General features: G+C 42.5%; 3 protein-coding genes across 3 annotated transcripts; all 3 read left to right on the top strand.

The window, feature by feature from the left end:
• Positions 1–2,722: 2,722 nt before the first annotated feature.
• Positions 2,723–3,694, top strand: LOC130490616 (olfactory receptor 14A16-like). Its single transcript, XM_056864431.1, has one exon. It carries the CDS (start codon positions 2,741–2,743, stop codon positions 3,692–3,694), a length of 954 nt encoding a protein of 317 aa, XP_056720409.1. The 5' UTR covers positions 2,723–2,740.
• A 5,013-nt stretch (positions 3,695–8,707) lies between these two features.
• Positions 8,708–9,670, top strand: LOC130490615 (olfactory receptor 14A16-like). Its single transcript, XM_056864430.1, has one exon. It carries the CDS (start codon positions 8,720–8,722, stop codon positions 9,668–9,670), a length of 951 nt encoding a protein of 316 aa, XP_056720408.1. The 5' UTR covers positions 8,708–8,719.
• A 5,855-nt stretch (positions 9,671–15,525) lies between these two features.
• LOC130490614 (olfactory receptor 14I1-like) lies at positions 15,526–16,503 on the top strand. The gene has a single exon (XM_056864429.1). It carries the CDS (start codon positions 15,538–15,540, stop codon positions 16,501–16,503), a length of 966 nt encoding a protein of 321 aa, XP_056720407.1. The 5' UTR covers positions 15,526–15,537.
• The last annotated feature ends 6,138 nt before the right edge of the window (positions 16,504–22,641 follow it).

Genomic DNA, 22,641 nt, shown 5'->3' with positions numbered 1-22,641 from the left:
TCCCCCCCACCCACTGAAACTGCTCCCTCCCCACACACACACAGACTCTGCTTTACCCCCCCACACACACACACACATACACAGGAGAAAAATTATAGATTAAAGCCCCCAAAGGGGTCTTACTGTGGCTGTCTTCTGTTCCATCAGGACGGGCTGTAATCCAAGATGATTCCAATTAGGCACGGAACGTTTTGCTCTGGAGAGATGCACACAGGATCGGATCGGCTGCCCCATTCATCCCAATAGGGGAAAGGGGAAAGGGGAAAACCCATATCTCGGGACCCCCTGACCCAATGTTCACAAAACTTGGGGGGTTCCTTAAGAAGCTTAATCTAAAGTTCCAGTGAAAGTTTTGTGTCTGCACCCCCAAAAATGCGCCTCCTGCAGCCATGGAAAGAGAAAAGGGGGGAGGCGATATTTCTGCCCCCACTGAACCCATCTTTACAAAACTTGGGTAGTATCTTAAGAATAATTCACTGAAGCTATGCTAAAAGTTTGGGGGCTATATCCCCAAAAAAGCGCCCCCTGCAGCCACATAAATGGAAAAGGGGGGGAGGGAAAAGGGGGAGAGCCCATATCTCGAGACCCCCTGACCCAATGTTTACAAAACTTGGGGGGTATCTTAAGAACACTGGTCTGAAACTCCGCTCAAAGTTTGGGATTTGTACCCCCAAAAATGCGCCCCCTGCAGCCATGGAAAGAAAAAGGGGGGAGCCCATATCTCGGGACCCCCTGACCCAATGTTTACAAAACTTGGGGGGTACCTTAAGAAGCGTCATCTGAAGTTCCAGTGAAAGTTTTGTGTGTGCACCCCCAAAAATGCGCCCCCTGCAGCCACAGAAAGGAGCGAATGTGCACAAGCACCCCACACACACACGAGGATTTCGCTCTCTCTCTCTCTCTCCCTGGCCGGGCCGCACATCAGCTGATTCCTCCAGTACTCAATCCTGACTGATTGGCCAGAAGAAGACCCAGCTTGCCCACCGATTGGCCGGGGGAGGAGAATGCTGCTTACTGACGGTTATGCTGCTTACTGACGGCCGAATTGGCTGAATTTATTCGCGAACTCCCGAACTCGCTGAATTCGGCCCCCCCGGTTGCCCGCCAGTTTTGAGTTCGGATCCGTCCGAACAGAAAAGCACCGAATCAGGGGAAATTCGGTTGATTTTCAGTTCGGACCGAACCGAATTGACAGCCCTACTGTCTCATTAACAAAGCGATTTCAATTATGATTTCACAGAAACTAACAGTGTACATTGTAGTAAACCCCAGAACAGTCTCTAAGGAATGGCGTCGGCAAAAGGATAGATGCATTTAAACAGCTGAGAAGGAATTGAGTCTGACCTTCTCTAACATTGTTTATCCATTGGGCCACTTCTACGTGAAGGATGGAGAACTAATCCTCAATGACACAATGAAAGAAGAAATTGAGAAAGGGAGCCTAGAATGAAAGGGGAGGGAGAAGAAACAGGACTCCAAGGTAATCAATAATTTTTGAAATTGCAAAATAAGTTTGTCAGTCTAGAATGATTGTGGCACAGTGTCAAAAATATTCCTTCCAAGCTCTAAAATCTGTTTCTGTACTATCTGGGGGTGTTTCAATAAACACAAATAATTAAAAAGATAATGGTACAGGAGAGAATTGCAGGAATTGCTCCTGGAACCTTGACACCAGCCTTCCTACATGCACTTATGGACCTGCTTCTGTTTAGGAACACAGGGGCATTCAAACTATACAGTTTTATTTAGAATGAAAAGGGCAGCATGCAAGAAAAGTGGAGAGATAGAACATATGCAACACTTGATAGCTGAATAGCAAAGTTCACCCAAAGGGACTGGTGGTTGCTGTCTAGATGGAGGAAAGGGGGAAAATAAAATATGCTTTTCATGTCAGATTAGAAGGGGTAGAGTTTACATGGCCTGAGATTCTTTGTCAATTATGGGGGAGGGGTGATGGTTGTTGGGTAAGGCAGAGTCCATTTTTAGTTCCCAGTGGTTTTTGATTATGAATTGTTGGGTGAAAGGATACTTTGAATAATATTGGTCCTATCGACCATTAGAAATGGAATTGGGTGCTGGGGGAAAGAAGCAGTTTGGGTTAGAGCTACCAAGGGGTTGCCTGAGAGGCTTGCTGGATGTGAGGAACCAGATGGAGTTAAAATTAAAGACAAGTTTCCTTTGTCCAGTCGGTCAGAGGAAGAAGACTCCAAGGAAGGGGGCTTCCAAAGGGACTCATCCCCATGGAGGGAATGTCATATGTGCAGCAACAGCCTTTGAATGTTGATGAGAGATCAGGAAACTCTCCACTTACCCTTCCTCAGTTTTCATTCTGTAACCTATGAATTGAATGTCCCTCTGTGAGACTGAGTATGGTAGCAGAAAAAACATCCAGAATCTACGTGCATGGAAGTCATACAAGTTTAGATCAGGGCAAACTAATACATGGAAGATGGGGACTGCCAGTGAGAGGTTAATGTGATCACTCATCCAGTTTGCCCACGTGCAAACTGTCCATCCTTTGTTTATTCAACACAGGGCTACCTATTAGGCTGAGATGGTCAAATAAGGAACCTTGATTAACTTTTTACTGATATTAGTAGATTCACAGTGCAATTCTGTGAGACGAAGCCTTATTGAATAAACCAGAGTAGGATTCTGAGTAGACATGCAGAGAATTGTTCTTGAAATATTTCCTCTACTCAATGCTGCAGGTAATCTGCAACTGGATGCTGAGAACAAAATGCCCAACCTTACCTCCACATCTGAATTTCTGCTGCTGGGATTTTCAGACATCCGAGAACTACAGATCTTACACTTCTTTGTGTTCCTCACTGTATACCTGACTGCAGTGACTGGCAATCTTCTAATCATCATTGCTGTAGCTCTTGATCATCATCTGCATACCCCTATGTACTTCTTCCTAATGAATTTGGCGATTCTGGATCTTGGCTCTGCTTCTTTCATAATACCCAAAGCTATGGCCAATTCTCTACTGAACAGCAGGTCAATTTCTTATTCAGGATGTGTAGCCCAAGTTTTCTGCTTGTTCCTATTTGTAGGGGCAGATTTCGCCATCCTTACAATAATGGCACATGATCGGCATATTGCTATCTGCAATCCATTGCAATACGAGACAATTATGCATAAAAGAGCCTGCATTCAGATGGCTGTAAGTGCATGGATTACCGGTATAGTTTATGCTGCATTACACACCAGTTGCACTTTTTCCATCACCTTCTGTTCCAACATGATTAATCAATTCTTCTGTGAAGTTCCACAGTTACTAAAACTTTCCTGTTCAAACTTATATCTAGTTGAAGTGGGACTTCTTATATTTGGCTGTACCATAACTGGAGGATGTTTTATCTACATCATTATAACGTACATACAGATTTTTGCAACAGTACTCAAAATGCCTTCCGTGCATGGTCAGAAAAAAGCCCTCTCCACTTGCCTTCCCCACCTCACTGTGGTGTCTCTGCTTGTATTTAGTGGAATTTTTGCCTATGCGAAGCCTCCCGGTAGCACATCTTCTGAACTGAATGTGATTTGTGCTGTGATTTATGCTATATTACCTCCACTACTGAATCCATTCATCTATAGCATGAGAAACAAAGAAATTAAAAGTGCATTTTTGAAGCTCTCTGTTTTGGGGCATTTTTTTTCCAAAACTGGCTCCTGCAAAATTCATTAGTTAAATTTGTTTGAATTACCTTCTCTATATTATTTTCTTTTTTATTATTATTATTATTATTATTATTATTATTATTATTATTATTATTATTATTAACCTTGGGGAATACACAATATAATATACAGAAAATAATTGTTTGGAGTTTGTAAAGCATGAACAGAAGGTGGTGGGACAGGTAGACTTTTTATTTTTTTTATTTTTTGCTTTCCCCTTTTATCAATACCCAACTGTGAGGATTGAAAATGTAATGCTAGGCCTTAGGAGTTCCCTATGGATCAAAAACCTATTGAAACAGGTAACTGCAGTAAGGAGGAGGAAAATATGAAAATCAGACTGCTGGCCTATGATGCCATGAGATCTTCTAGCTTCAGAGGAAGGGATCTAGCATCTTAGGTCCAATGTGTTGAGTGTACTATGATAATCACTCAGCACACATATAGAGAAAATCCAACTGTATGTTGTGCACAGATTGCATGCATGTTCACTGCAAACTGTGTCCTGGGATATTGAGTCAAGCCATTAGTCTACCAAGTTCATTATTGTCTCCTGCCAGTAGTCTTCCAGGATCTCAAGTTCTGGTCTTTCACGTCATCTACTCCTTAATCCTTTTAACTGATCATGGTGGTGATAGGATCTTCTGTGATGCAAAGCGGGTGCTCAGTCACTGAGCCACAGTTGGTTAATATCTACTTGACCCTTTTTAATCTTGTGGTTCATATCTTCCTCCTCTTAAACATTCAAACTTCTCACATAAAACATGCTCTTTCTGCTTCAAAATGGAGAGGGAAAGGGGGTTGAATAGGACTGTTTAAGTCCTACTTCCTCACTGCTAGAAGCTGCTGAGATTTGGGCCCTGCAACCTGTCCAAATCAATCTAGATCTTATTATGGATGTGAAGCGCAAGTTTTCCTTTTCCTCTCATTTGGAGTATCAGATTTTACCCTGTTCCAGTATGGTAACTCAGGTCTTCTGTGAAGGTCTACGTTTACTGCAGTTCTCCTGCTCTTTTATATGTTTCTTGAAGCTGGTAATATGAGGGTTATGTTCAGCGTATGGTTAGGATGTTTTATCTTCATAATTGTAACATACATACATATTTTTGCTACTGTTCCCAGAATGCCTTCTGTGCTCGGCAATGATTGGTTAGTAACACACACTAACAATAGGGAATGGCTTTTTGATGAAATTAGGACATCCTACCTTATTACCACATAAAATCCAAAAATAATTGAATCAGTTGCAACAGTTCACAATTAGATATTGTGAATAGTATGTAGCATTCCTTAATGAATGATTCGGGATTGTTCTATCAAATTTTATCTATTTGTACACGGATCTATCCTCATGTATCCTTCCATATGCCAATAAAGGTGTTTGTTTGTGCAATGATTTGTCGAAATGTAATGGCCTTAGGCACTGCTCAGATCGTGGATCCTTCTTAAATATGGAACCCTACTCTCACACCTCCACTACCACCTCCACCCTAGGTTACACATTAAAAGCAGTAGTTAAAACCTGCTCCACAATAAAAGAGGCATACTATAGGACAAATGTTCTAAGTGCAACTTATAAAGTACAAACTTAGACAGCAGTCCTAGTAGGTCTACTTAGAACCCTTCTTTATTTCTATTCAATGAGGCTTATTCCCAAGAGAGTGAGTATTCTTAGGATTTCACTGTCAGTAATACCATTAAGAGATGGATTGACTCAATAAAGGAAGCCACAGCCCTCAATTTGCCAGATCTGAGCAAGGCTGTCAAAGATAGGACATCTTGGAGGACATTGATTCATCATGGGTCAGAAGCGACTTGATGGCACTTAACACACACAATACCATTACGATTATGTCAATATATAAAAGTTTATCATCTCGATAAATGTGTGAACATTGAGTTCTCCTTGCCACATACTCAATGAGAGCTTCCTCTGTGCCTGGAGGAATGCAACAGGCTCTGAGGCCTAATGTTTTCTAACATACTTAAGAATGAATGTAGGCTGTGCTGGGGCTTACAGTCCAAGTCCAGGGGCTAGTTCTGAACTAATCTTACAGAGCTGCGTTAAATAAATGTTTGAAAAAATGAATCTGTAACTATGCGTGAGAAAAATCCTAGCTATGATAATCTAATTCCCCCCCTTTTAATTACAGTTCCAATTAATTGCAGCTACTGCTGTTATGCTGGTTTTTGACAGTTATAAAGTATAATAATAATAATTGCACCAGCCTGTGTGTATTGCCTTTCTCTAAATTTAATATTTTCCTGCAGATGCCAGGAAGCATTCTTGCTGAAATGCCGGGGTTGTTCTTTAAGGTGAAATAAGTTTTTGGGTTGGATTTAGCCAGCATTTCCGCTGGTGAAAAGGAAGAAAAGGTCCCCTTTGACCACCATAAGAAGCTCTGCTGGGGATCATGGAACCTGATTGGGCAAAAAAATGGCATGCAACTGAGGGCTGCAATAGGGAAGGGAACTGGGTAACACTGAGGAAAAGGTGGCTAGATCCAACCTATTTGTTCTATTTGAGAGCCAGCAAGGTGCAGTGGTAAATAGTGGTGGAGTCTAATCTGGAGAACTGGGTTTGTTGAGACTTCTTAAACATAGAGAGAAAAAGTGGGATATAAAAACCAACTCTCCTCCTCCTCCTCTTCCTTTTCCTCCTCCTCCTCCTCCTCCTCCTCCTCCTCCTCCTTCTATTGCATTTCTGCCCTCACTGTCTATTCTCCTTTTCTGCACCTTCCTTCACATTTCAGCCCATTGATCAGATATCATTTGCCAACAGTATCTAGACATAATGAAGGAAATCTCAGGTAATGATAGGCAATAATTTTCTTCTAAATCTGGTCTTGTATCATGTACTCAAACAGACTCAGAATTCAACAAATTAATTATCAATTTAAGTTTGTTGTATAAAGATGTGAAGCAACACAGCTGAGAGGAAAAGATGTAGAAAGGATTTTTAAATCACGTGTACTGGACTCTTGGGAGTACGTCAGAATAGGCTTTAAATTAAACTCCTTTCTGGGCACATATGCTTTTTTCATTCTGGTATACAGAGACAACAATTACATAAATTGTGGCAAATTCTACAAGAAGAGTCAATGGCTTGGAAGAGAGTAAAACTGCACCTGGAGAAATTGAATCGGACAAGGGAAAAGATCTGCCACATATTCTAACGGTAGGGTAAGAATAGCTTTTTTAAAGGACTGACATTCCTGGGTGACACCACCCTGGCTCCAATCTCAGCTAGTATTGCTTTTCGTTAAAATCCTACTCTCACCAAAAACTGGGCAGAAAGGTACCAGTCCAAAGCTGTCATATTCTTTGGGTCTCCATTGGGGAGAAAGGAGAGGTATCAATGTAGTGAACACGTATTTTAAATAAAATGAAACATGGTGTCCTAATTTAAGATTATTTTTAAAAATTGTGACTTTAAAGGGGTTCTTACTATTGTTGTTTTTATAAGGTTTTGCTTTTATTGGTTGATGCTGCTCCAACTGAGTCCCCTCCTGTCTGTCCCAACCATGCAGCCATTAAGTAGCTGGTTCTTCAAAGCTTCCTTTCACCTTCAGATGCTTTCAGTTACCCATAAATTATCCTCTCGATATGTTTGTCAGCTGCACTATTCGTGCCAAACTTGTTACAGCCTAACAAGTCAAACAACCATGTCTATTTATGATGACTCTTACAATACAAAGCAAGCACTTCAGGCAATTTTAGGGATATCCAGAAAAATCCAGGCTGGACCTTATATGGTGCTATGGTGATCCTGTGCTATGATGAAAGGATGGGTGCGTGGGGAAGTAGTTACAAACACAATGGCTACCGGAAGTGCAGCTGACTTCAATAGTCACTCCTTTCACCTCTTATTATTGGCTGGGCTGCCTACTGTTTGCCCTCTACCCTAAATCTCATGCTCCATTTTGAAAAGGAGGGGCATCACCTCTGGATTATGTAGTGGGAAATGACATTATGAACCCAGGTGAGGACTTTGTTCTTTTTCTGCATTAGAGACTATATTAAATCCCTTAACCAATTATTTATCAGACACACATGTCCAGTACAAACAGAAAGGCTGGCTCTGAGAAGGAAAACTATTCAAATGACTTTCTCATGGTTAGCCTCCTCTGTGGAGATCAGCTTCCTGATGTCATTCTTCTTCTTTTTTTGCTTGTCTGCCTGTTTCTTTCTCCCAATTCTGTCCTAAACTCTTGTCTGTGTCTCATACTTGGGTCAATGAAATGTGATAATTGGATGTTTTCTGAGCTGATTTTTTGGCTGACAAAAATGTATGGAGGGTGCCCTTTTGACCACCAAAAAGTCTGAGTCTAGGAATCATGGGAACTGCATGGCCAAAAGATCATGGGGTGGGGGAGTAGAGTAATTGGGAATTGAATGAGATGAATGAGCCAGCTGGATGCCACCTCTGATCATCTAAAATTCCTGTATAATGCTTGCAGAATAGAGCTGAAGGATCACCTTCCTGCTTCCCTCTGCCTGCTCTGCTGATATCTCAGATGTGTTTCACTCACTGACCTAAAAGGCTTGTTACAATTTAATATCGCACAAGAAGTGGGCAAATGTCTAGGAATAGAAATCTAGGCCTCCTCCCTCCCCTGATATTGTCTGATTAATTTCAAGAGCTGAGCCCGTCATAATAGACTGTGTGTAAATTAGAAATCCATCAGAATCCTTCCTCCATCCACCATGCATGGATTGTCTCTGTATATGCAACATGCATGTATGTAGTAGATGTCACATAGAGTACCTCAATGGCATATAGTTGAATACAGACCAAGGATACCTTCTCTGTGTTCATGGAACTTGTACATGCTGATGTACAATGTGTGGTTGTGGATCTAATCTGGGTCCTCTGTTCATTTTACCACAATTAAAAATGACTGAATAGTGCTAAATGCTTGAACGTTGTATCCTCATACCTTATCTAGTGGGCTGGGAGGATCAAACAAAGGGTTAAAAGTCTCCTCTATTTCATTATGCAGGTAGCTCATATATTGATATTGAGGGCAAAATGGCCAATCTTACCTCCCCATCTGACTTTCTGCTCCTGGAATTCTCAAATATTCAAGAACTACAGATGTTACACTTCTTTGTGTTCCTGGCAGTATACTTGACTGCAATGACCGGCAACCTGATCATCATCCTTTCAGTAGCCCTCGATCACCATCTACACACTCCTATGTACTTCTTCCTAATGAACTTGGCCATTCTGGACATTGGTACAATTTCGGTTACGATACCCAAATCTATGGCCAACTCCCTCTTGAACAGCAGGTCGATTTCTTACTCTGGATGTGTATCTCAGGTTTTCTTTCTCTTCTTCTTCGGAGGTTCCGACTTTGCCATCCTAATGGCAATGTCGTATGATCGCTATGTTGCCATCTGCAAACCACTGCAATATGAAACAATTATGCACAGAGGAGTCTGCATGCAGATGGCAGGAAGTGCATGGATCAGTGGTATGATTTATGCCCTAGTACACACGGCTGGAACTTTTGCCATCACCTTCTGCTCTGATATGGTCAATCAGTTCTTCTGTGAGGTCCCAAAGTTACTAAAGCTCTCCTGCTCTGATCTATACTTAGTTGAAATTGGCCTGCTTATTTGTAGCTTTATCATAGTGTTGGGATGCTTTATCTTCATTGTTTTAACCTATATGGAGATCGTCGCAACGGTGCTCAGAATTCCTTCAGTGAAGGGTCGGAAAAAAGCCCTCTCCACTTGCCTTCCCCACCTCACCGTGGTGTCTCTGCTTGTTTTCACTGGGATGTTTGCTTACGTGAGACCTCCAGCTAGCACATCATCCGATCTCGATATCGTTTTCGCAGTAATCTATGCTATACTCCCTCCATTGCTCAATCCATTCATCTACAGCATGAGAAACAAAGAGATTAAGACTGCTTTGCTGAAGTTGTTCAGTTCTGGGCATTTTTTTGTAATCACCAACAAAGCTGTTCCATGACAATGGGACTGTACAATCTACTTCATCAAAATATTTCTCTTTAATGATTTTTGACCTTGGCTTATAAACATTGCTGTATATAATAAACATTAATTGCATCTGACACCCTAACCCAGCCTTATACAGCCTGTGTATCTTTTTTTGAAAATGTATATTTCACTGTGTTTGTTTATTCCATGACAATGGGATTGTACATTCTATATCATATGGATGTTGTTACGGGGAATGCTGGGGGTCTCCAATATTTAATGAGGAAATTAGCTACTTGGAGACAGAATTTTAGAGCACTAATGAGAGGCTTGATTTAAAGCAGACCTTGAACCTTTGCCTACAGGTTGAGCAAACCAGAGGAATAAACTGAACTGGAAGCAATTCAAACTAAAAACAGGTTGGTTTTATTTAGGGGAACTGAAAAGGGGGTACACAAACACACAGAAAGCATTAAGGCAAAACGATCACACACACAGAGTCCTAATAGGGATATGGTAATTGGATTCTATAGCTACCTTCTGGGGTCTTCTGAGGAGGTCAAAAAGAGAGGCTGCAGCAAAATAGGATTGCGCAGTGACCAGCACTTTGTGATAATGAGAACGTTCTATGGCATGGGGCAGTCATTTGGATCCAAAAAGAATGAGTAGCAAATGCCACTGTGAGGGTGGCAATATGTATAGTAAAATTCTGCCTTGAGGCAGGATGACTCTCTGGATAGGTGGTCTTGGGTAAACAAAGGTAAGATTTCTTCTCAAGTATTGGGATGTTGTTATGGAGATGGGAGCTAAACTAAACTATGGGAGCTAAGCTAAACTATTCAGAGGGTGAAAGGATTATTGATGACTGGCAAGTACTGATATCAGACAGCTGTCAGGAATTCAAGATGTGAAGGTGAGGAGGAGGAATTAGAAGATGGGATTAGCTTAGTCCCAGGCTCTCCCAGGGAAGGAATTTAAGGTGTGACAGGGGAGCGCCATCGTCTCTCGCTCTGGTCGTCAGGCAGATCTTGATTGGACAGCAACATTGATGGTTATGCAAATGTCCCAATGTCCTATCCATTGTCTGGAAGAGAGCAGTTCTTCCATAGTTCAAGGGGGTGCAGGCGAGGCTGGAGGTCAGTCTTTTCCTCCACTACTGAGCATCTACATCCAAGATGGAGTTCAGCTCACTTCCTCTTCTGGATCCATAGTACTGCTTGCATCTGCAGAGTCCTGCTGGCTCCATACAGCTTGGTCCAGGGTAGTGTCTGGGTCACTTCCATGCATTGGCTTGCTGCGTTGTAGGCTCTCTGCATAGTCCCTTCATTCTGCACACTAGTCCATGTATGTCAGGGAAGCTAGGTATGAGAAGCTAGGGTCACAATGTTTCCATGTATTTTGCATTTTTTGTTATCTTAGATTTGGTTATCAGCAGGCCAGTTCACAGTAAATTGAAATAAAAATGATCAGGTATCGTTTTTGAATAATCATTTGTTAAAATGGAAAAGAATATTGGGAGAAGGAATATTTATGAATGAATGATATTGACTTTGGATAACAGTACCTCCAAAATTAATGTTGGTAGACTGTAAATTTTTTTTTTCAAAATAATATTTGGTTGTTTTCTAACTCAACATAAACGGGCTAGGATTTATTTCTTGACAAGGGGAAGGGGGAATATGTGGAAATCACAACCCCCTCATTCAAAGCCAAGTGTCCTTAGGTTTTTGGTACTTGTTGGATGGATATATTCAAATAAATCAAAAATAAAATATAATTAGTTTGTTCCTAATATATCATTGCACATGGAAATGAATCCGAAGCTATTTGAGAAGCTTTGGACCATATTGCAGCATATTATTTAGTGGCCCTGGTGTCTGAATGGGAATTCTCCATTATACTTTGGTGGGAAACTGCTTAGTATCCTTTTGCTTGGCTGACACATCAGGATATCTCATGAAGAACATTGGTTCTTCAAATTGAGAGGCTGCAGTCTCTAAGCAGTATTCTGCCCATCCACAAAATAGCTCAAGGTTATGTACATCATTCCCCTACCCCTGATCATCATCATAACAATTTTGTGAGGTAGGTTAGAGTGAGAAAGAATGAACAGTTTAAGGTAATCTTGTGACGTTCATGATGGAGTGTGGGTTGGATCCTAAATTTTCCAGATCCTAATCCAGGAACCTAGCCCCCACTCTGATAATCAATTCATCTTATCATAATATTAATATCCAGTGCACACAAACACCAATTGTATATTCATATGCAATTTCACAAAAATGTTGCCTGCACATGAACACAGCCTACGTAGTTGCAAGCAATTTCTTCCACGTTTGCAAATGTTTTATTGGGACATGTTTTATTTGGGTTTATTAAACCTGAAAATTTTTGACTATTTGAAAAAGCCGAATTGCTTATATTCGACTTTTCAGCCTTCCAGGTTTATTAAACCTAAACCCGAAAAATACCGAAAAAAGATGAACTACCCTTGTCTACACATTCTTTTTATATCTAGAAGATTGGACACATCCTCTTCATAACTGGCACTATACCGCCAAATAAACAAAACAACCCCTCCCCCCAAATGAAATAGAGTCATTCAAAAATTGTAACGGGAATTTCTGCCCAGATTATAATAGTGTTAACACAAGAACAAAGGATATCCGCATACCAAATTATTCTTGGACACCTGATAGACGGGCTCATTCCTGACTCTCTAGTTGTGAGCAAGCTGATGGGCAGACAGTTGAGATGCATCATTCATAGCATAATTAGAATAACTGTCTCACACGGCCACCATTTCCTGACAGAACACCCTGCCACCCATTTGTTGTTTCCATCAACTCCTGTTTTTGAAATTACTCAGAAGAGTGTCCCAGCTGGCCTTGACCAGGCCTAGGGCTTTTTCTGCCTTGGCCCCTACCTGGTGAAATAGCATCTCCAGTGAGACCGGGCCCTATGGGACCTTAAAGAATTCCACAGAGCAAGACAGAGCTTTCTACCAGGCTTATGGTTGAGGGCAGCTATAGTTCCTTCCTCTATAAATCCTGGCCTCCCCAACCACCCATCGCTGATTTCCCCCCCTTTACCATCTATGGGGGCCATCTATGGGGGCCTATTCATCTGTTCACCCGACTGTAACTCCATGTTACAATCGGGGGCGCCATTGGGTAGTTTTATGCTATTAAGGATTTTATAAGGCTGCCTTAATTTTAATGTCTGTTGGAGTTTTATGTTAGCCACTCTGAGTCTTATGGGGAGGGCGGGGTTTGAATAAAATAAAAAAAGAAAATAATAAAGAAAATGAAGAAAAAACCCACCAGGTTTTTATATCAGACTTTCTACTATGTGTCCCCGTGTGCCTTAGGTGTCTATCCATCAACTCAGGCAATCCTGCAATCAGTTCTCAAACAGATACTGCTGACTATGCATGCACAAAAAGCAATGCATTGTATTCTGTGGACATGACTGTGTAGGTGAAAAGTGAAGATGAACGGCAAATGGTTCTGTGCTTCACATAAGAAAGTCATAATCTGTCTCAAAGGAATTGTTCTCTGAATCAAGTTTCACAGAGATACCTTTCAGGATCACTCTGCTTGGACACTGCTGCAGATTTTCTGTACCAAGGGCCAATCAGGAGAGGTGAAGACAAGTGTTACCAAAAATAAAAATAAAAAAATACAGCACAGGGAAAGACTTTACCATCGCTTGGCATACAAGTGAGGTAAACTCTTGGGAGCAAATTGCCAAGAACAGTACATAAATTAAGCTCTATCTCATTGGCATGACTTTTTGTTTTGGACAGAAATTAGCAATGTACATTGTAACAAACCCCAGAACATTCTCTAAGGAATAGCATAGGCAAATGGATATATGAATTTCAACTGCTGAAGAAGAATGGAATCTGATCTTCTATAAGGAGCCTCTGATCATAACTAATAGTATTTATCCATTGAGCTACATCCGCATCAACGATGGAGAACTAATACTCAATGACATGACTACAGAAGAAATTGAGAAAAGGAACCTAAGATGACAGAAGCTGAAGAAGAAACAGGACTACAAGGTGTTTGGTATTTTTTGATATTGGAAAATCAGTGTGTGAGTGTAGAATGATTACAGCACAGTGACAAAAGTTGCAGCATATTGTTATAGGAACTGCTCCTGGAGCAATGGATACAGCCTTTTTGCATGCATTTATAGATGCATGTCCATTGGGACCTGAAGCCTATAAATACCTGGGTCAAGCTTGGCACCATGTCTCCCAGAAATGGAAAGAGGCAAAGGGCATTCAAAGAATACACTTTTATTCAGAATAAAATGGGCAATGTACAAGGAAAATGGAGAGATGTTCTTTCTCAAAACGTAATAGCAGAACTGCAGAGTATATCCTAAGGGAGTGGTTGTTGCTGTTTCAATGTAGGAAAGGGAGAATGCAAACTATACTTTCCTTGTCTGGTTAGAAGGAGTGGGGAGTTATACCATGTGAGAGTCTTTGAAGACTGTGGGTGATGGATGGTCCATGGGGAATCCAGAGTCCACTCTTGGTTCCCAGGGGTTCCTGAATCTGGTTTGCTGGATGAAAGAGCCCTTTGGACATTATTGGCCCTCTGAACCATCAGAATTGAATTTTGGGGTGAGGAAAAAAACAAGCACAGGGCAGACCTACCAGGGGGACTGCTGAGTGGCTGGTTGAGTGTGGCTAACCAGTTAAAATTAAAAGGGCTAAGGGTGGCTGGTGATTGCCTGATTGAAGTCCTGCTTCTCTGGGCGACTCAGGGTACTAACTTTCATTTGGGGTGAAATGGATGAGTTGAAAGCTCTAAGAGGGGAATGCAGCATTCACAGACATCATCCAGGCAGAGTTTAAATAATTCCCAGGTATCCATGACAGGCCATTGACAATGGTGCCCCAAGGCTTTTCAAGGCTGTGTTGATGTATTATTTCTGTGGAGATAGATCACGATGGGTAACCGTGTCAGTCTGTCTGAAGAAGTGAGCTGTGGTTCACGAAAGCTCATACCGTGCCAGAAATTTTGTTAGTCTTTAAGGTGCTACTGGATTCTTGCTCTTTTCTATTATTTCTGTGTACAGTATGGCCAGAGAGTGTACTCCAAATTGGGAGAACCTAGTGGCCTTGTCCTGTCTGTGAGGGGTGTAGGAGTGCAAGGGAGGGGGCCTTTGAAATGTCTCATCGCTGTGGGGAAAATGTTGTCTACACAACAAACAATTTTATTTGTGGAACTTAAGTATGGATACCCAAGTATGGATACCCAGCTTGCTGGAGGTAAAGTGTAAACGACTGGGGTAGGCAATGGCAAACCACCCCATAAACAGAGTCTGCCTAGTAAATGTTGGGATGTGACATCACCCCATGGGTCAGTAATGACCCAGTGCTTGCACAGGGGACTACCTTTACCTTTTGAAAAGTATGGATAAGGGATCAGGAAACTCTCCACTGCCCCTTCCTTAATTTTCATTCTGCAGTTGATGAAATCTATGCTTGTAAAAGTTGGATAAATTAATTCCAGATTAAGCATCCAGAATATTTGTGCATGAAAATTTTACAAGCTTAGGCCTGGGCAAACTAATATGTGGAGGTTCGGACAGCTAGTGAGATGCTGATCACCCATCCAGTTCATGTGCTAACTGTCCCATTCTTTGCTCATTCAACACAGAGGTCTCTATTAGGCTGATAAGAATGAAAAAGAAATCTTTATGAACTGTTCGCTGATATTTGTAGATTCACAGTGCAGGCGGAAGACTACATCCCTGAGAGAAAGCCCCTCTGAATACACCTGAGTAGGATTCTGAGGAGACCTGCTGAAGATTGTTCATAAAACATTTCCTCTACTCTACACTACAGGTAACCTGCAACTGGATATTGAGAGCAAAATGCCTAATCTTACCTCCACATCTGAATTTCTGCTCCTGGAATTTTCAGACATCTGGGAACTACAGATGTTACATTTCTTTGTATTCTTAGCTGTATACTTGACTGCAGTGACTGGCAATCTTCTCATCATCATTGCTGTAGCCCTCAACCATCATCTGCATACCCCTATGTACTTCTTTCTAATGAATTTGGCCATTCTGGATCTTGGCTCAGTTTCTGCGTTGGTACCCAAAGCTATGGCCAATTCCCTCCTGAAGAGCAGGTCCATTTCTTATTCAGGCTGTGTTGCTCAAGCATTCTTTTTCATCGTATGTATAGGGGGAGATTTTGCCATCCTGATAGTAATGGCACATGATCGGTATGTAGCTATCTGCAATCCATTACAATATGAGATGATTATGCATAAAGGAGCTTGCATTCAGATGGCTGTAAGTGCATGGGTGACCAGTATACTTTATGCCACATTACACACCAGTTGTACCTTTTCCATCACCTTCTGCTCCAATAGGATCAATCAATTCTTTTGTGAAGTCCCACAGATATTAAAACTTTCCTGCTCAAACCTGTATCTAGTTGAAGTTGGAGTTATAATATTGAGCTGTATCATGGCTGGAGGATGTTTTATCTACATCATTCTAACTTACATGAAGATTTTTGCAACAGTACTTAGAATGCCTTCAGTGCATGGTCAGAAAAAAGCCCTCTCTACTTGCATTCCCCACCTCACTGTGGTGTGTCTGTTTATATTTAGTTCAATCTTTGCCTATACGAGGCCTCCCGGTAACACTTCTTCTGTGCTGAATGTATTTTGTGCTATGATTTATGCTCTGTTGCCTCCACTGATGAACCCATTTATCTATAGCATGAGGAACAAAGAAATCAAGACTGCACTGTTGAAGCTCACCACTTTTGGACTTTCCCCCAAAGCCAGCTCCAACAAAATTCTTCTAGTAAAATTGGGTTGAATGGTTTTCTCTAAATGATTTTTCTAGATGGTTTTTTTCTATATGGTTTTATACCTTGCAATATAAACAATAGCATGTAAAGGAAATAATTGTTTGGATTCTGTGAAGTATGAACAGAATGTGGTTGGACAGTAGAGGTTTTTTGTTTGTTTGATTGTTTCTTTTTCTGGGTATTTTGTGTGTGTGTGTGCTTTCCTCTTTTACCAGTAACCAGCTGTAAGGACCGACAATGTGATGCTGAGGCTTATGGTCAGCATGGGATAAAAAAACGTTTGAAACAGCAAACTGCAATTAGGAGAAGACATGAAAACCAGACTCCTGGTCTATGATGCCGTATCTTCTAGCTTCAGAGGAAGGCATCTTGCCTCTTAGTTCCAACTCAATAATTCTATCTGGGTACCTCCTAGCAGCGTTCCAGTGGCACAAGTCCCCACACCAGCATCCTGGGAGGCATTCCTGGGAGCAGAGCTGCCTTTGGGTGGCTTCCAAACCACTTTCGTCCTGGGAACACCCTTTCCTGCAGTGGTGAAGCTACAACGGCTTTTTTGGTGTCATAGCCTCACAGTTTTGAACGGGTCATTTTCCTTCTTTTATATCTTAAATTTCATTTATTTTATTGTAAGCAGCCGGGAAGCCTCTGTGGAGGCGATGTGGCTGCACTGCTCCTGTCCGTTGCCTAACGCCCCCCCTTTTAAGAAAGGCCCATCAGTTTGAATGTATTTAACTGTTATACTTTGTATTAAGAGTTTTTTGTATTTTATGTGTTTGTTATTTTTCTTATGCTATTAATATCAGTAAATTTATAGAAAGTCTCTCTCTCTCTCTCTCTCTCTCTCTCTCTCTCTGCTCCATGGTTTAGTGCTTGTTAAGTAAAAGCTCGTATTCTTGTTCAGTGAATGGATAATTATCTATGTAATTAAAATGGACAAATAGATTTAAAATATTATGAAAAAGAATGATCAGGGTTTTTTTTTTAATACTATGCAAGCTGATTAAAATCACATATAGCATTCCTCAAAGGCTATCTTGGAAACAGGTATGCTCAAAGGAGATACCTGTCCTCCTTTTTTCACCAGCAGGAACCCTCCTTGGATCAGACCAATTAAGAATATCTCCATTTCTCTTTCATTTCTCCCTCCTCAGAGACCACCCCAGCCAGTTCCTCCTTCAATGTACAGGATAACCCCCTCCCTTGAAATTGTATGCATTTTTCAATGTTATCTGTGCATCAACTGGATGTTAAAATTACGTATATCATGCTGCTTTATACTTTTTTAAAACCAACAGAATTAACGGCAGCAAGATAAATGAGGTGAACCAGAATAAATTTCAGTTCTAATGTGTTGTCCTGTATCAAAACGTCTGCAGAGCTAATGGGCATGGATGTTCCACCTACCCTTCTGTGTCAGCTGACTTTCTCCCCTAAGTATGGTTTGTGTGGGTCACTGGACAGTCAATAACATCACAGTGGGCAAACTAGGGGTATGTAGTGGAAGGGGGAATATGTGGAAATCGCCACTCCCTCATTAGAAGCCAACTGTCCTTAAGTCTTTGGTACTCATTGGTTGGATATTTCCGAATAAAACTGAGTGACACATAAATGGTTTATTACTAATTTCTCATTGCACCTAGAAATAAATCAGAAGTTGTTTGGGATGTTTGAAGAACATAGATCCCCCCCTTTGGGGAGGTTGAAGTCTCCAGACAGTATTCTGCTCACCCTCCAAAGAGCTCATGGTCCTTTCTCCTTTGCTTGATTCTATCATGGTAACAACTCTGAGGTTGGGTTGGATCCTAACAGTGCATTCCTAGGGAGAGTTACTCCAGTCTAAGCCTATTCATTTCAATGGGCTTAGTCTGGAGTAACTTTCTTTGGTTATGCACTAGGGCTGTCAAAAAAAAATTCGGTACAGTTTGGATTCGGCCAAATTTGGCCCTTGTGGGTTCAGTACGTGCCGAAGTCCGAACTCCCCCACTTCGGATCCGTTCAATCGGCGGGAATTCAAAGTTCGGAAACAAATTCGGCCGAATAAAGCCATTAAAAACACAACCGCACCTTTCTGCGGCTCTGGGGGGGGGCATTTTTGGGCTTAGAGGGCCCAAACTTTTGGCAGAGCTTCAAAGGACGTTTATTGAAAGATTCCCCAAGTTTTGTAAAGATTGGGTCAGGGGGGGCTGAGATATGGGCCCTGAAAGGGGTCCCCCCACCCTTAATGTTGTGCATCTCTCAGCAGAGCTTGCCGCCCACGCACAAAGCTCCCAGCCCGACAACAGCGGAGAAATTAGCAAAACAACTGCAAACACAACCTTGTTAAACAACACCTTTGCAACACACAACTGAAACCTCCCCCCTCAAACCAGGGAGCGAGAGACTCGAGGGGGAACACACACCCCAGGCAGAACCGACGAAAGCCCCCTTTGGCTTCCCCCCCCCACCCACAGAAACTGCTCCCTCCCCACACACACACAGACTCTGCTTTCCCCCCCCACACACACACATACACAGGAGAAAAATTATAGATTAAAGCCCCCAAAGGGGTCTTACTGTGGCTGTCTTCTGTTCCATCAGGACGGGCTGTAATCCAAGATGATTCCAATTAGGCACGGAACGTTTTGCTCTGGAGAAGATGCACAGGATCTGATCCATTCATCCCAATAGGGAAAAGGGGAAAGGGGAAAGCCCATATCTCGGGACCCCCTGACCCAATGTTCACAAAACTTGGGGGGTATCTTAAGAACACTGGTCTGAAACTCCGCTCAAAGTTTGGGATCTGCACCCCCAAAAATGCGCCCCCTGCAGCCATGGAAAGAGAAAAGGGGGGAGGCGATATTTCTGCCCCCACTGAACCCATCTTTACAAAACTTGGGTAATATCTTAAGAATAATTCACTGAAGCTATGCTAAAAGTTTGGGGGGTATATCCCCAAAAAAGCGCTCCCTGCAGCCACATAAATGGAAAAGGGGGGAGGGAAAAGGGGGAGAGCCCATATCTCGAGACCCCCTGACCCAATGTTTACAAAACTTGGGGGGGTATCTTAAGAACACTGGTCTGAAACTCTGCTCAAAGTTTGGGATTTGTACCCCCAAAAATGCACCCCCTGCAGCCATGGAAAGAAAAAGGGGGGAGCCCATATCTCGGGACCCCCTGACCCAATGTTTACAAAACTTGGGGGGTACCTTAAGAAGCTTCATCTGAAGTTCCAGTGAAAGTTTTGTATGTGCACCCCAAAAAATGCACCCCCTGCAGCCACAGAAAGGAGCGAATGTGCACAAGCACCCCACACACACACACGAGGATTTCGCTCTCTCTCTCTCTCTCCCTGGCCGGGCCGCACATCAGCTGATTCCTCCAGTACTCAATCCTGACTGATTGGCCAGAAGAAGACCCAGCTTGCCCACCAATTGGCCGGGGGAGGAGAATGCTGCTTACTGACGGTTATGCTGCTTACTGACGGCCGAATTTGCCGAATTTATTCGCGAACTCCCGAACTCACTGAATTCGGCCCCCCCGGTTGCCCGCCAGTTTTGAGTTCGGATCCGTCCGAACAGAAAAGCAACGAATCAGGGGAAATTCGGTTGATTTTCAGTTCAGGACCGAACCGAATTGACAGCCCTATTATGCACTGTAAATCTCCCAGATCCTAATCCAGCAACCTAGCCATCACTTTGATAAATAATTCATTTTATCATAATCTTAAGCGAAATCCAGTGTTCACAAACATTATTCTTATAGAATTTCACAAAAAAGTCGCCTACACAAGAAGACACCTGGTTGCAATCAATCCCTTCCATATTTGCAACTGTTTTATTAGGACATATAGGAACTCAATTATCACAGACTAACTTAAATCTGCAAAATTTGAATTGTTCAGATTTTAGCTAAGCAAAGTGAAGACATAAATCAAAATTCAAACATATTTCCAGAGAGAATGTCTGTACAGACAGATAGAAAATCAAGTGTACAACCTGCTATATGGGCAGGTACCAGAACGATCTGTTAAGTCTATGGTAGTCATAAAGTCCTGAGCATCCCATTCTCCTGCTAAGCTGCTTAGCAATCTCGGTAACACTGAAGTGATAAATCAATTCAATTCACCATCACTGTGTCTTGGAAACAAAATTAGGAAGCAGTGGCAATGATTCGGCCTTCGATTAGAGGAAGGGTTCCCTCTTTACTTAATAAAGTGATATGATCCGTGCCAGTTCCAGGTTTTGGGAAAGTCTGGGGAGAATGGATATGGCCAATACTCTTATGAACAGTAGGACAATTGCTTATTATAGATGTGCAGCTCAAACTTCATTTTTCCACTTTTCCTAACTATGGTGGCACATGATTGGCACGTTGCTATTTGTAATTCTTTATAATATGAGACAGTTGTGAATAAAGGAACCTGCATTCAGATGGCAGTAAGTGTGTCAATGAATGGTTTGCTCATTGCTACATGACATACTTACGGTATTCTTGTGATCACCTTCTGCTCAAATGTGGGCAAACCTTTCTTTTGTGTACTTTCACATTAGTTGAAGTTCTCTTGCTCTGATTTGTATTAGGTATTGCTTTGGAAACCAAGTATATGTCCGAGCAGGAGAGCTTTACTAACTACGGGGTTTCATACAAGAATGTATTTACTTTATTGGAGAAGCGGGTGATTGCAGAAGCGCCAACACAGTTGCAATGTGCCATGGTGTATACCACCAATTCATGTACTTACTGCCATCTGAATGCAGGCTCCTCTGTGCATAATTGTCTCATATTGCAAAGGACTGCAGATAGCAACATAGCTATCATGTGCCATCACTGTTGTGGGGGGGCAGAATTTGACCCTCAAAAAAAACCCCCCAAAAAACCTGAGCACATGGTACAATGCAGGAAATTCACCTGCTGTTTAAGAGATGGTTGGCCATAGATTATGATATCACGATGACAGAAATCATAATGGAAGCATTCAAAGAGAACCCAATAATGTGTTGACATCCTGGTAGATGAAAGCATTGAGACTGTCATCTTTTCCAGTGGAAATAAATTATATATTTATTCTTGGTGTTTTTGTTTTTTTATATATTTGCAGATATTAATGCATAAGGAAAAATAACATAGAAAAATACAAGAAAATCTCAAGACAAATTATAATAATATAATACATGCACATTCAAACTTAAATTCAGCTTTTCATTCTAGAAATCAATACATCTGTATTCCATATGATCTACTGGAATGCAAAATGAGCAAAACACAGGGAAATGGGAGCTAGCAGTTTTGAATGGTGGGATAGTGATCTCTGAGACAGGCAGAACTATTCGCTTGGACCTCAGGTGCAAGATGCCTTCTATTACAGCTAGAAGACATCATGGCATCAGAACTGGAGGGGGATTTCGATGAGTTCCTCCACCTAATTGCAATTATACCGTATATACTCGGGTATAAGCCGACCCGAGTATAAGCCGACCCCCCAAATTTGAGGCCAGAAAAGGGAATTTCTTATTGACCCGCGTATAAGCCGAGGGTCAATAAGAAATTCCCTTTACCGGCAATGCGGCCGCCATTTTAGAGCGCAGGGCCCCTGCCCCAGGTCCTCCCGACCCACCCCAACCCCAGTGCCATCCAAGGGGGGAGGGGGAAAAGCCCCTGAACCCACTACTTACCTGGAGAGACGGCGAAGTGGCGGCGGCGCGTCCTTCCTGGGCCGGCAGGAGGCCCCTCCAGGCCGCTGCCGGCCAGAGGAAGGCGCCCGGGCACGTGGGCGGTAGCGGCGCGACGGGCAGGGGCCTCCCATGCCCCCTCCCGGCGGGGGAAAATGGCGGCGGGGGCCGGGGGGGCAGGGCAGCTTCCCTGCGGCTGCAGAGAGGCTGCCCAGGGCCCCTCCCGGCGGGAGAAAATGGCGGCGGGGGCCCGGGGGGGGCAGGGCAGCTTCCCTGCGGCTGCAGAGAGGTTGCCTAAGACGCCTCCCGGAGGGAGAAAATGGCGGTGGCTCGGCGGCGGCGGTAAGTTCCCCCCTCCCTCCTCCCTCCTTCCCCCTTCTACCGTATTGACCCGTGTATAACCGAGGCCGGCTTTTTCAGCCCTTTTTTTGGGCTGAAAAACTCGGCTTATACACGAGTATATACGTTAAGTTTCAAAACGTGTTTGTTCCAAGTGGG

This window comes from Euleptes europaea, chromosome 18 (assembly GCF_029931775.1).
Source record: "Euleptes europaea isolate rEulEur1 chromosome 18, rEulEur1.hap1, whole genome shotgun sequence".
NCBI lineage: Eukaryota > Metazoa > Chordata > Lepidosauria > Squamata > Sphaerodactylidae > Euleptes > Euleptes europaea.
Note: the sequence above shows the minus strand (reverse complement) of the source record. Positions and strands in the feature narration are given on the sequence as shown.

Coding starts and splice junctions, on each gene's coding strand:
- LOC130490616 (XM_056864431.1), top strand. CDS start 2,741: ATGCCCAACCTTACCTCCACATCTGAATTTCTGCTGCTGGGATTTTCA.
- LOC130490615 (XM_056864430.1), top strand. CDS start 8,720: ATGGCCAATCTTACCTCCCCATCTGACTTTCTGCTCCTGGAATTCTCA.
- LOC130490614 (XM_056864429.1), top strand. CDS start 15,538: ATGCCTAATCTTACCTCCACATCTGAATTTCTGCTCCTGGAATTTTCA.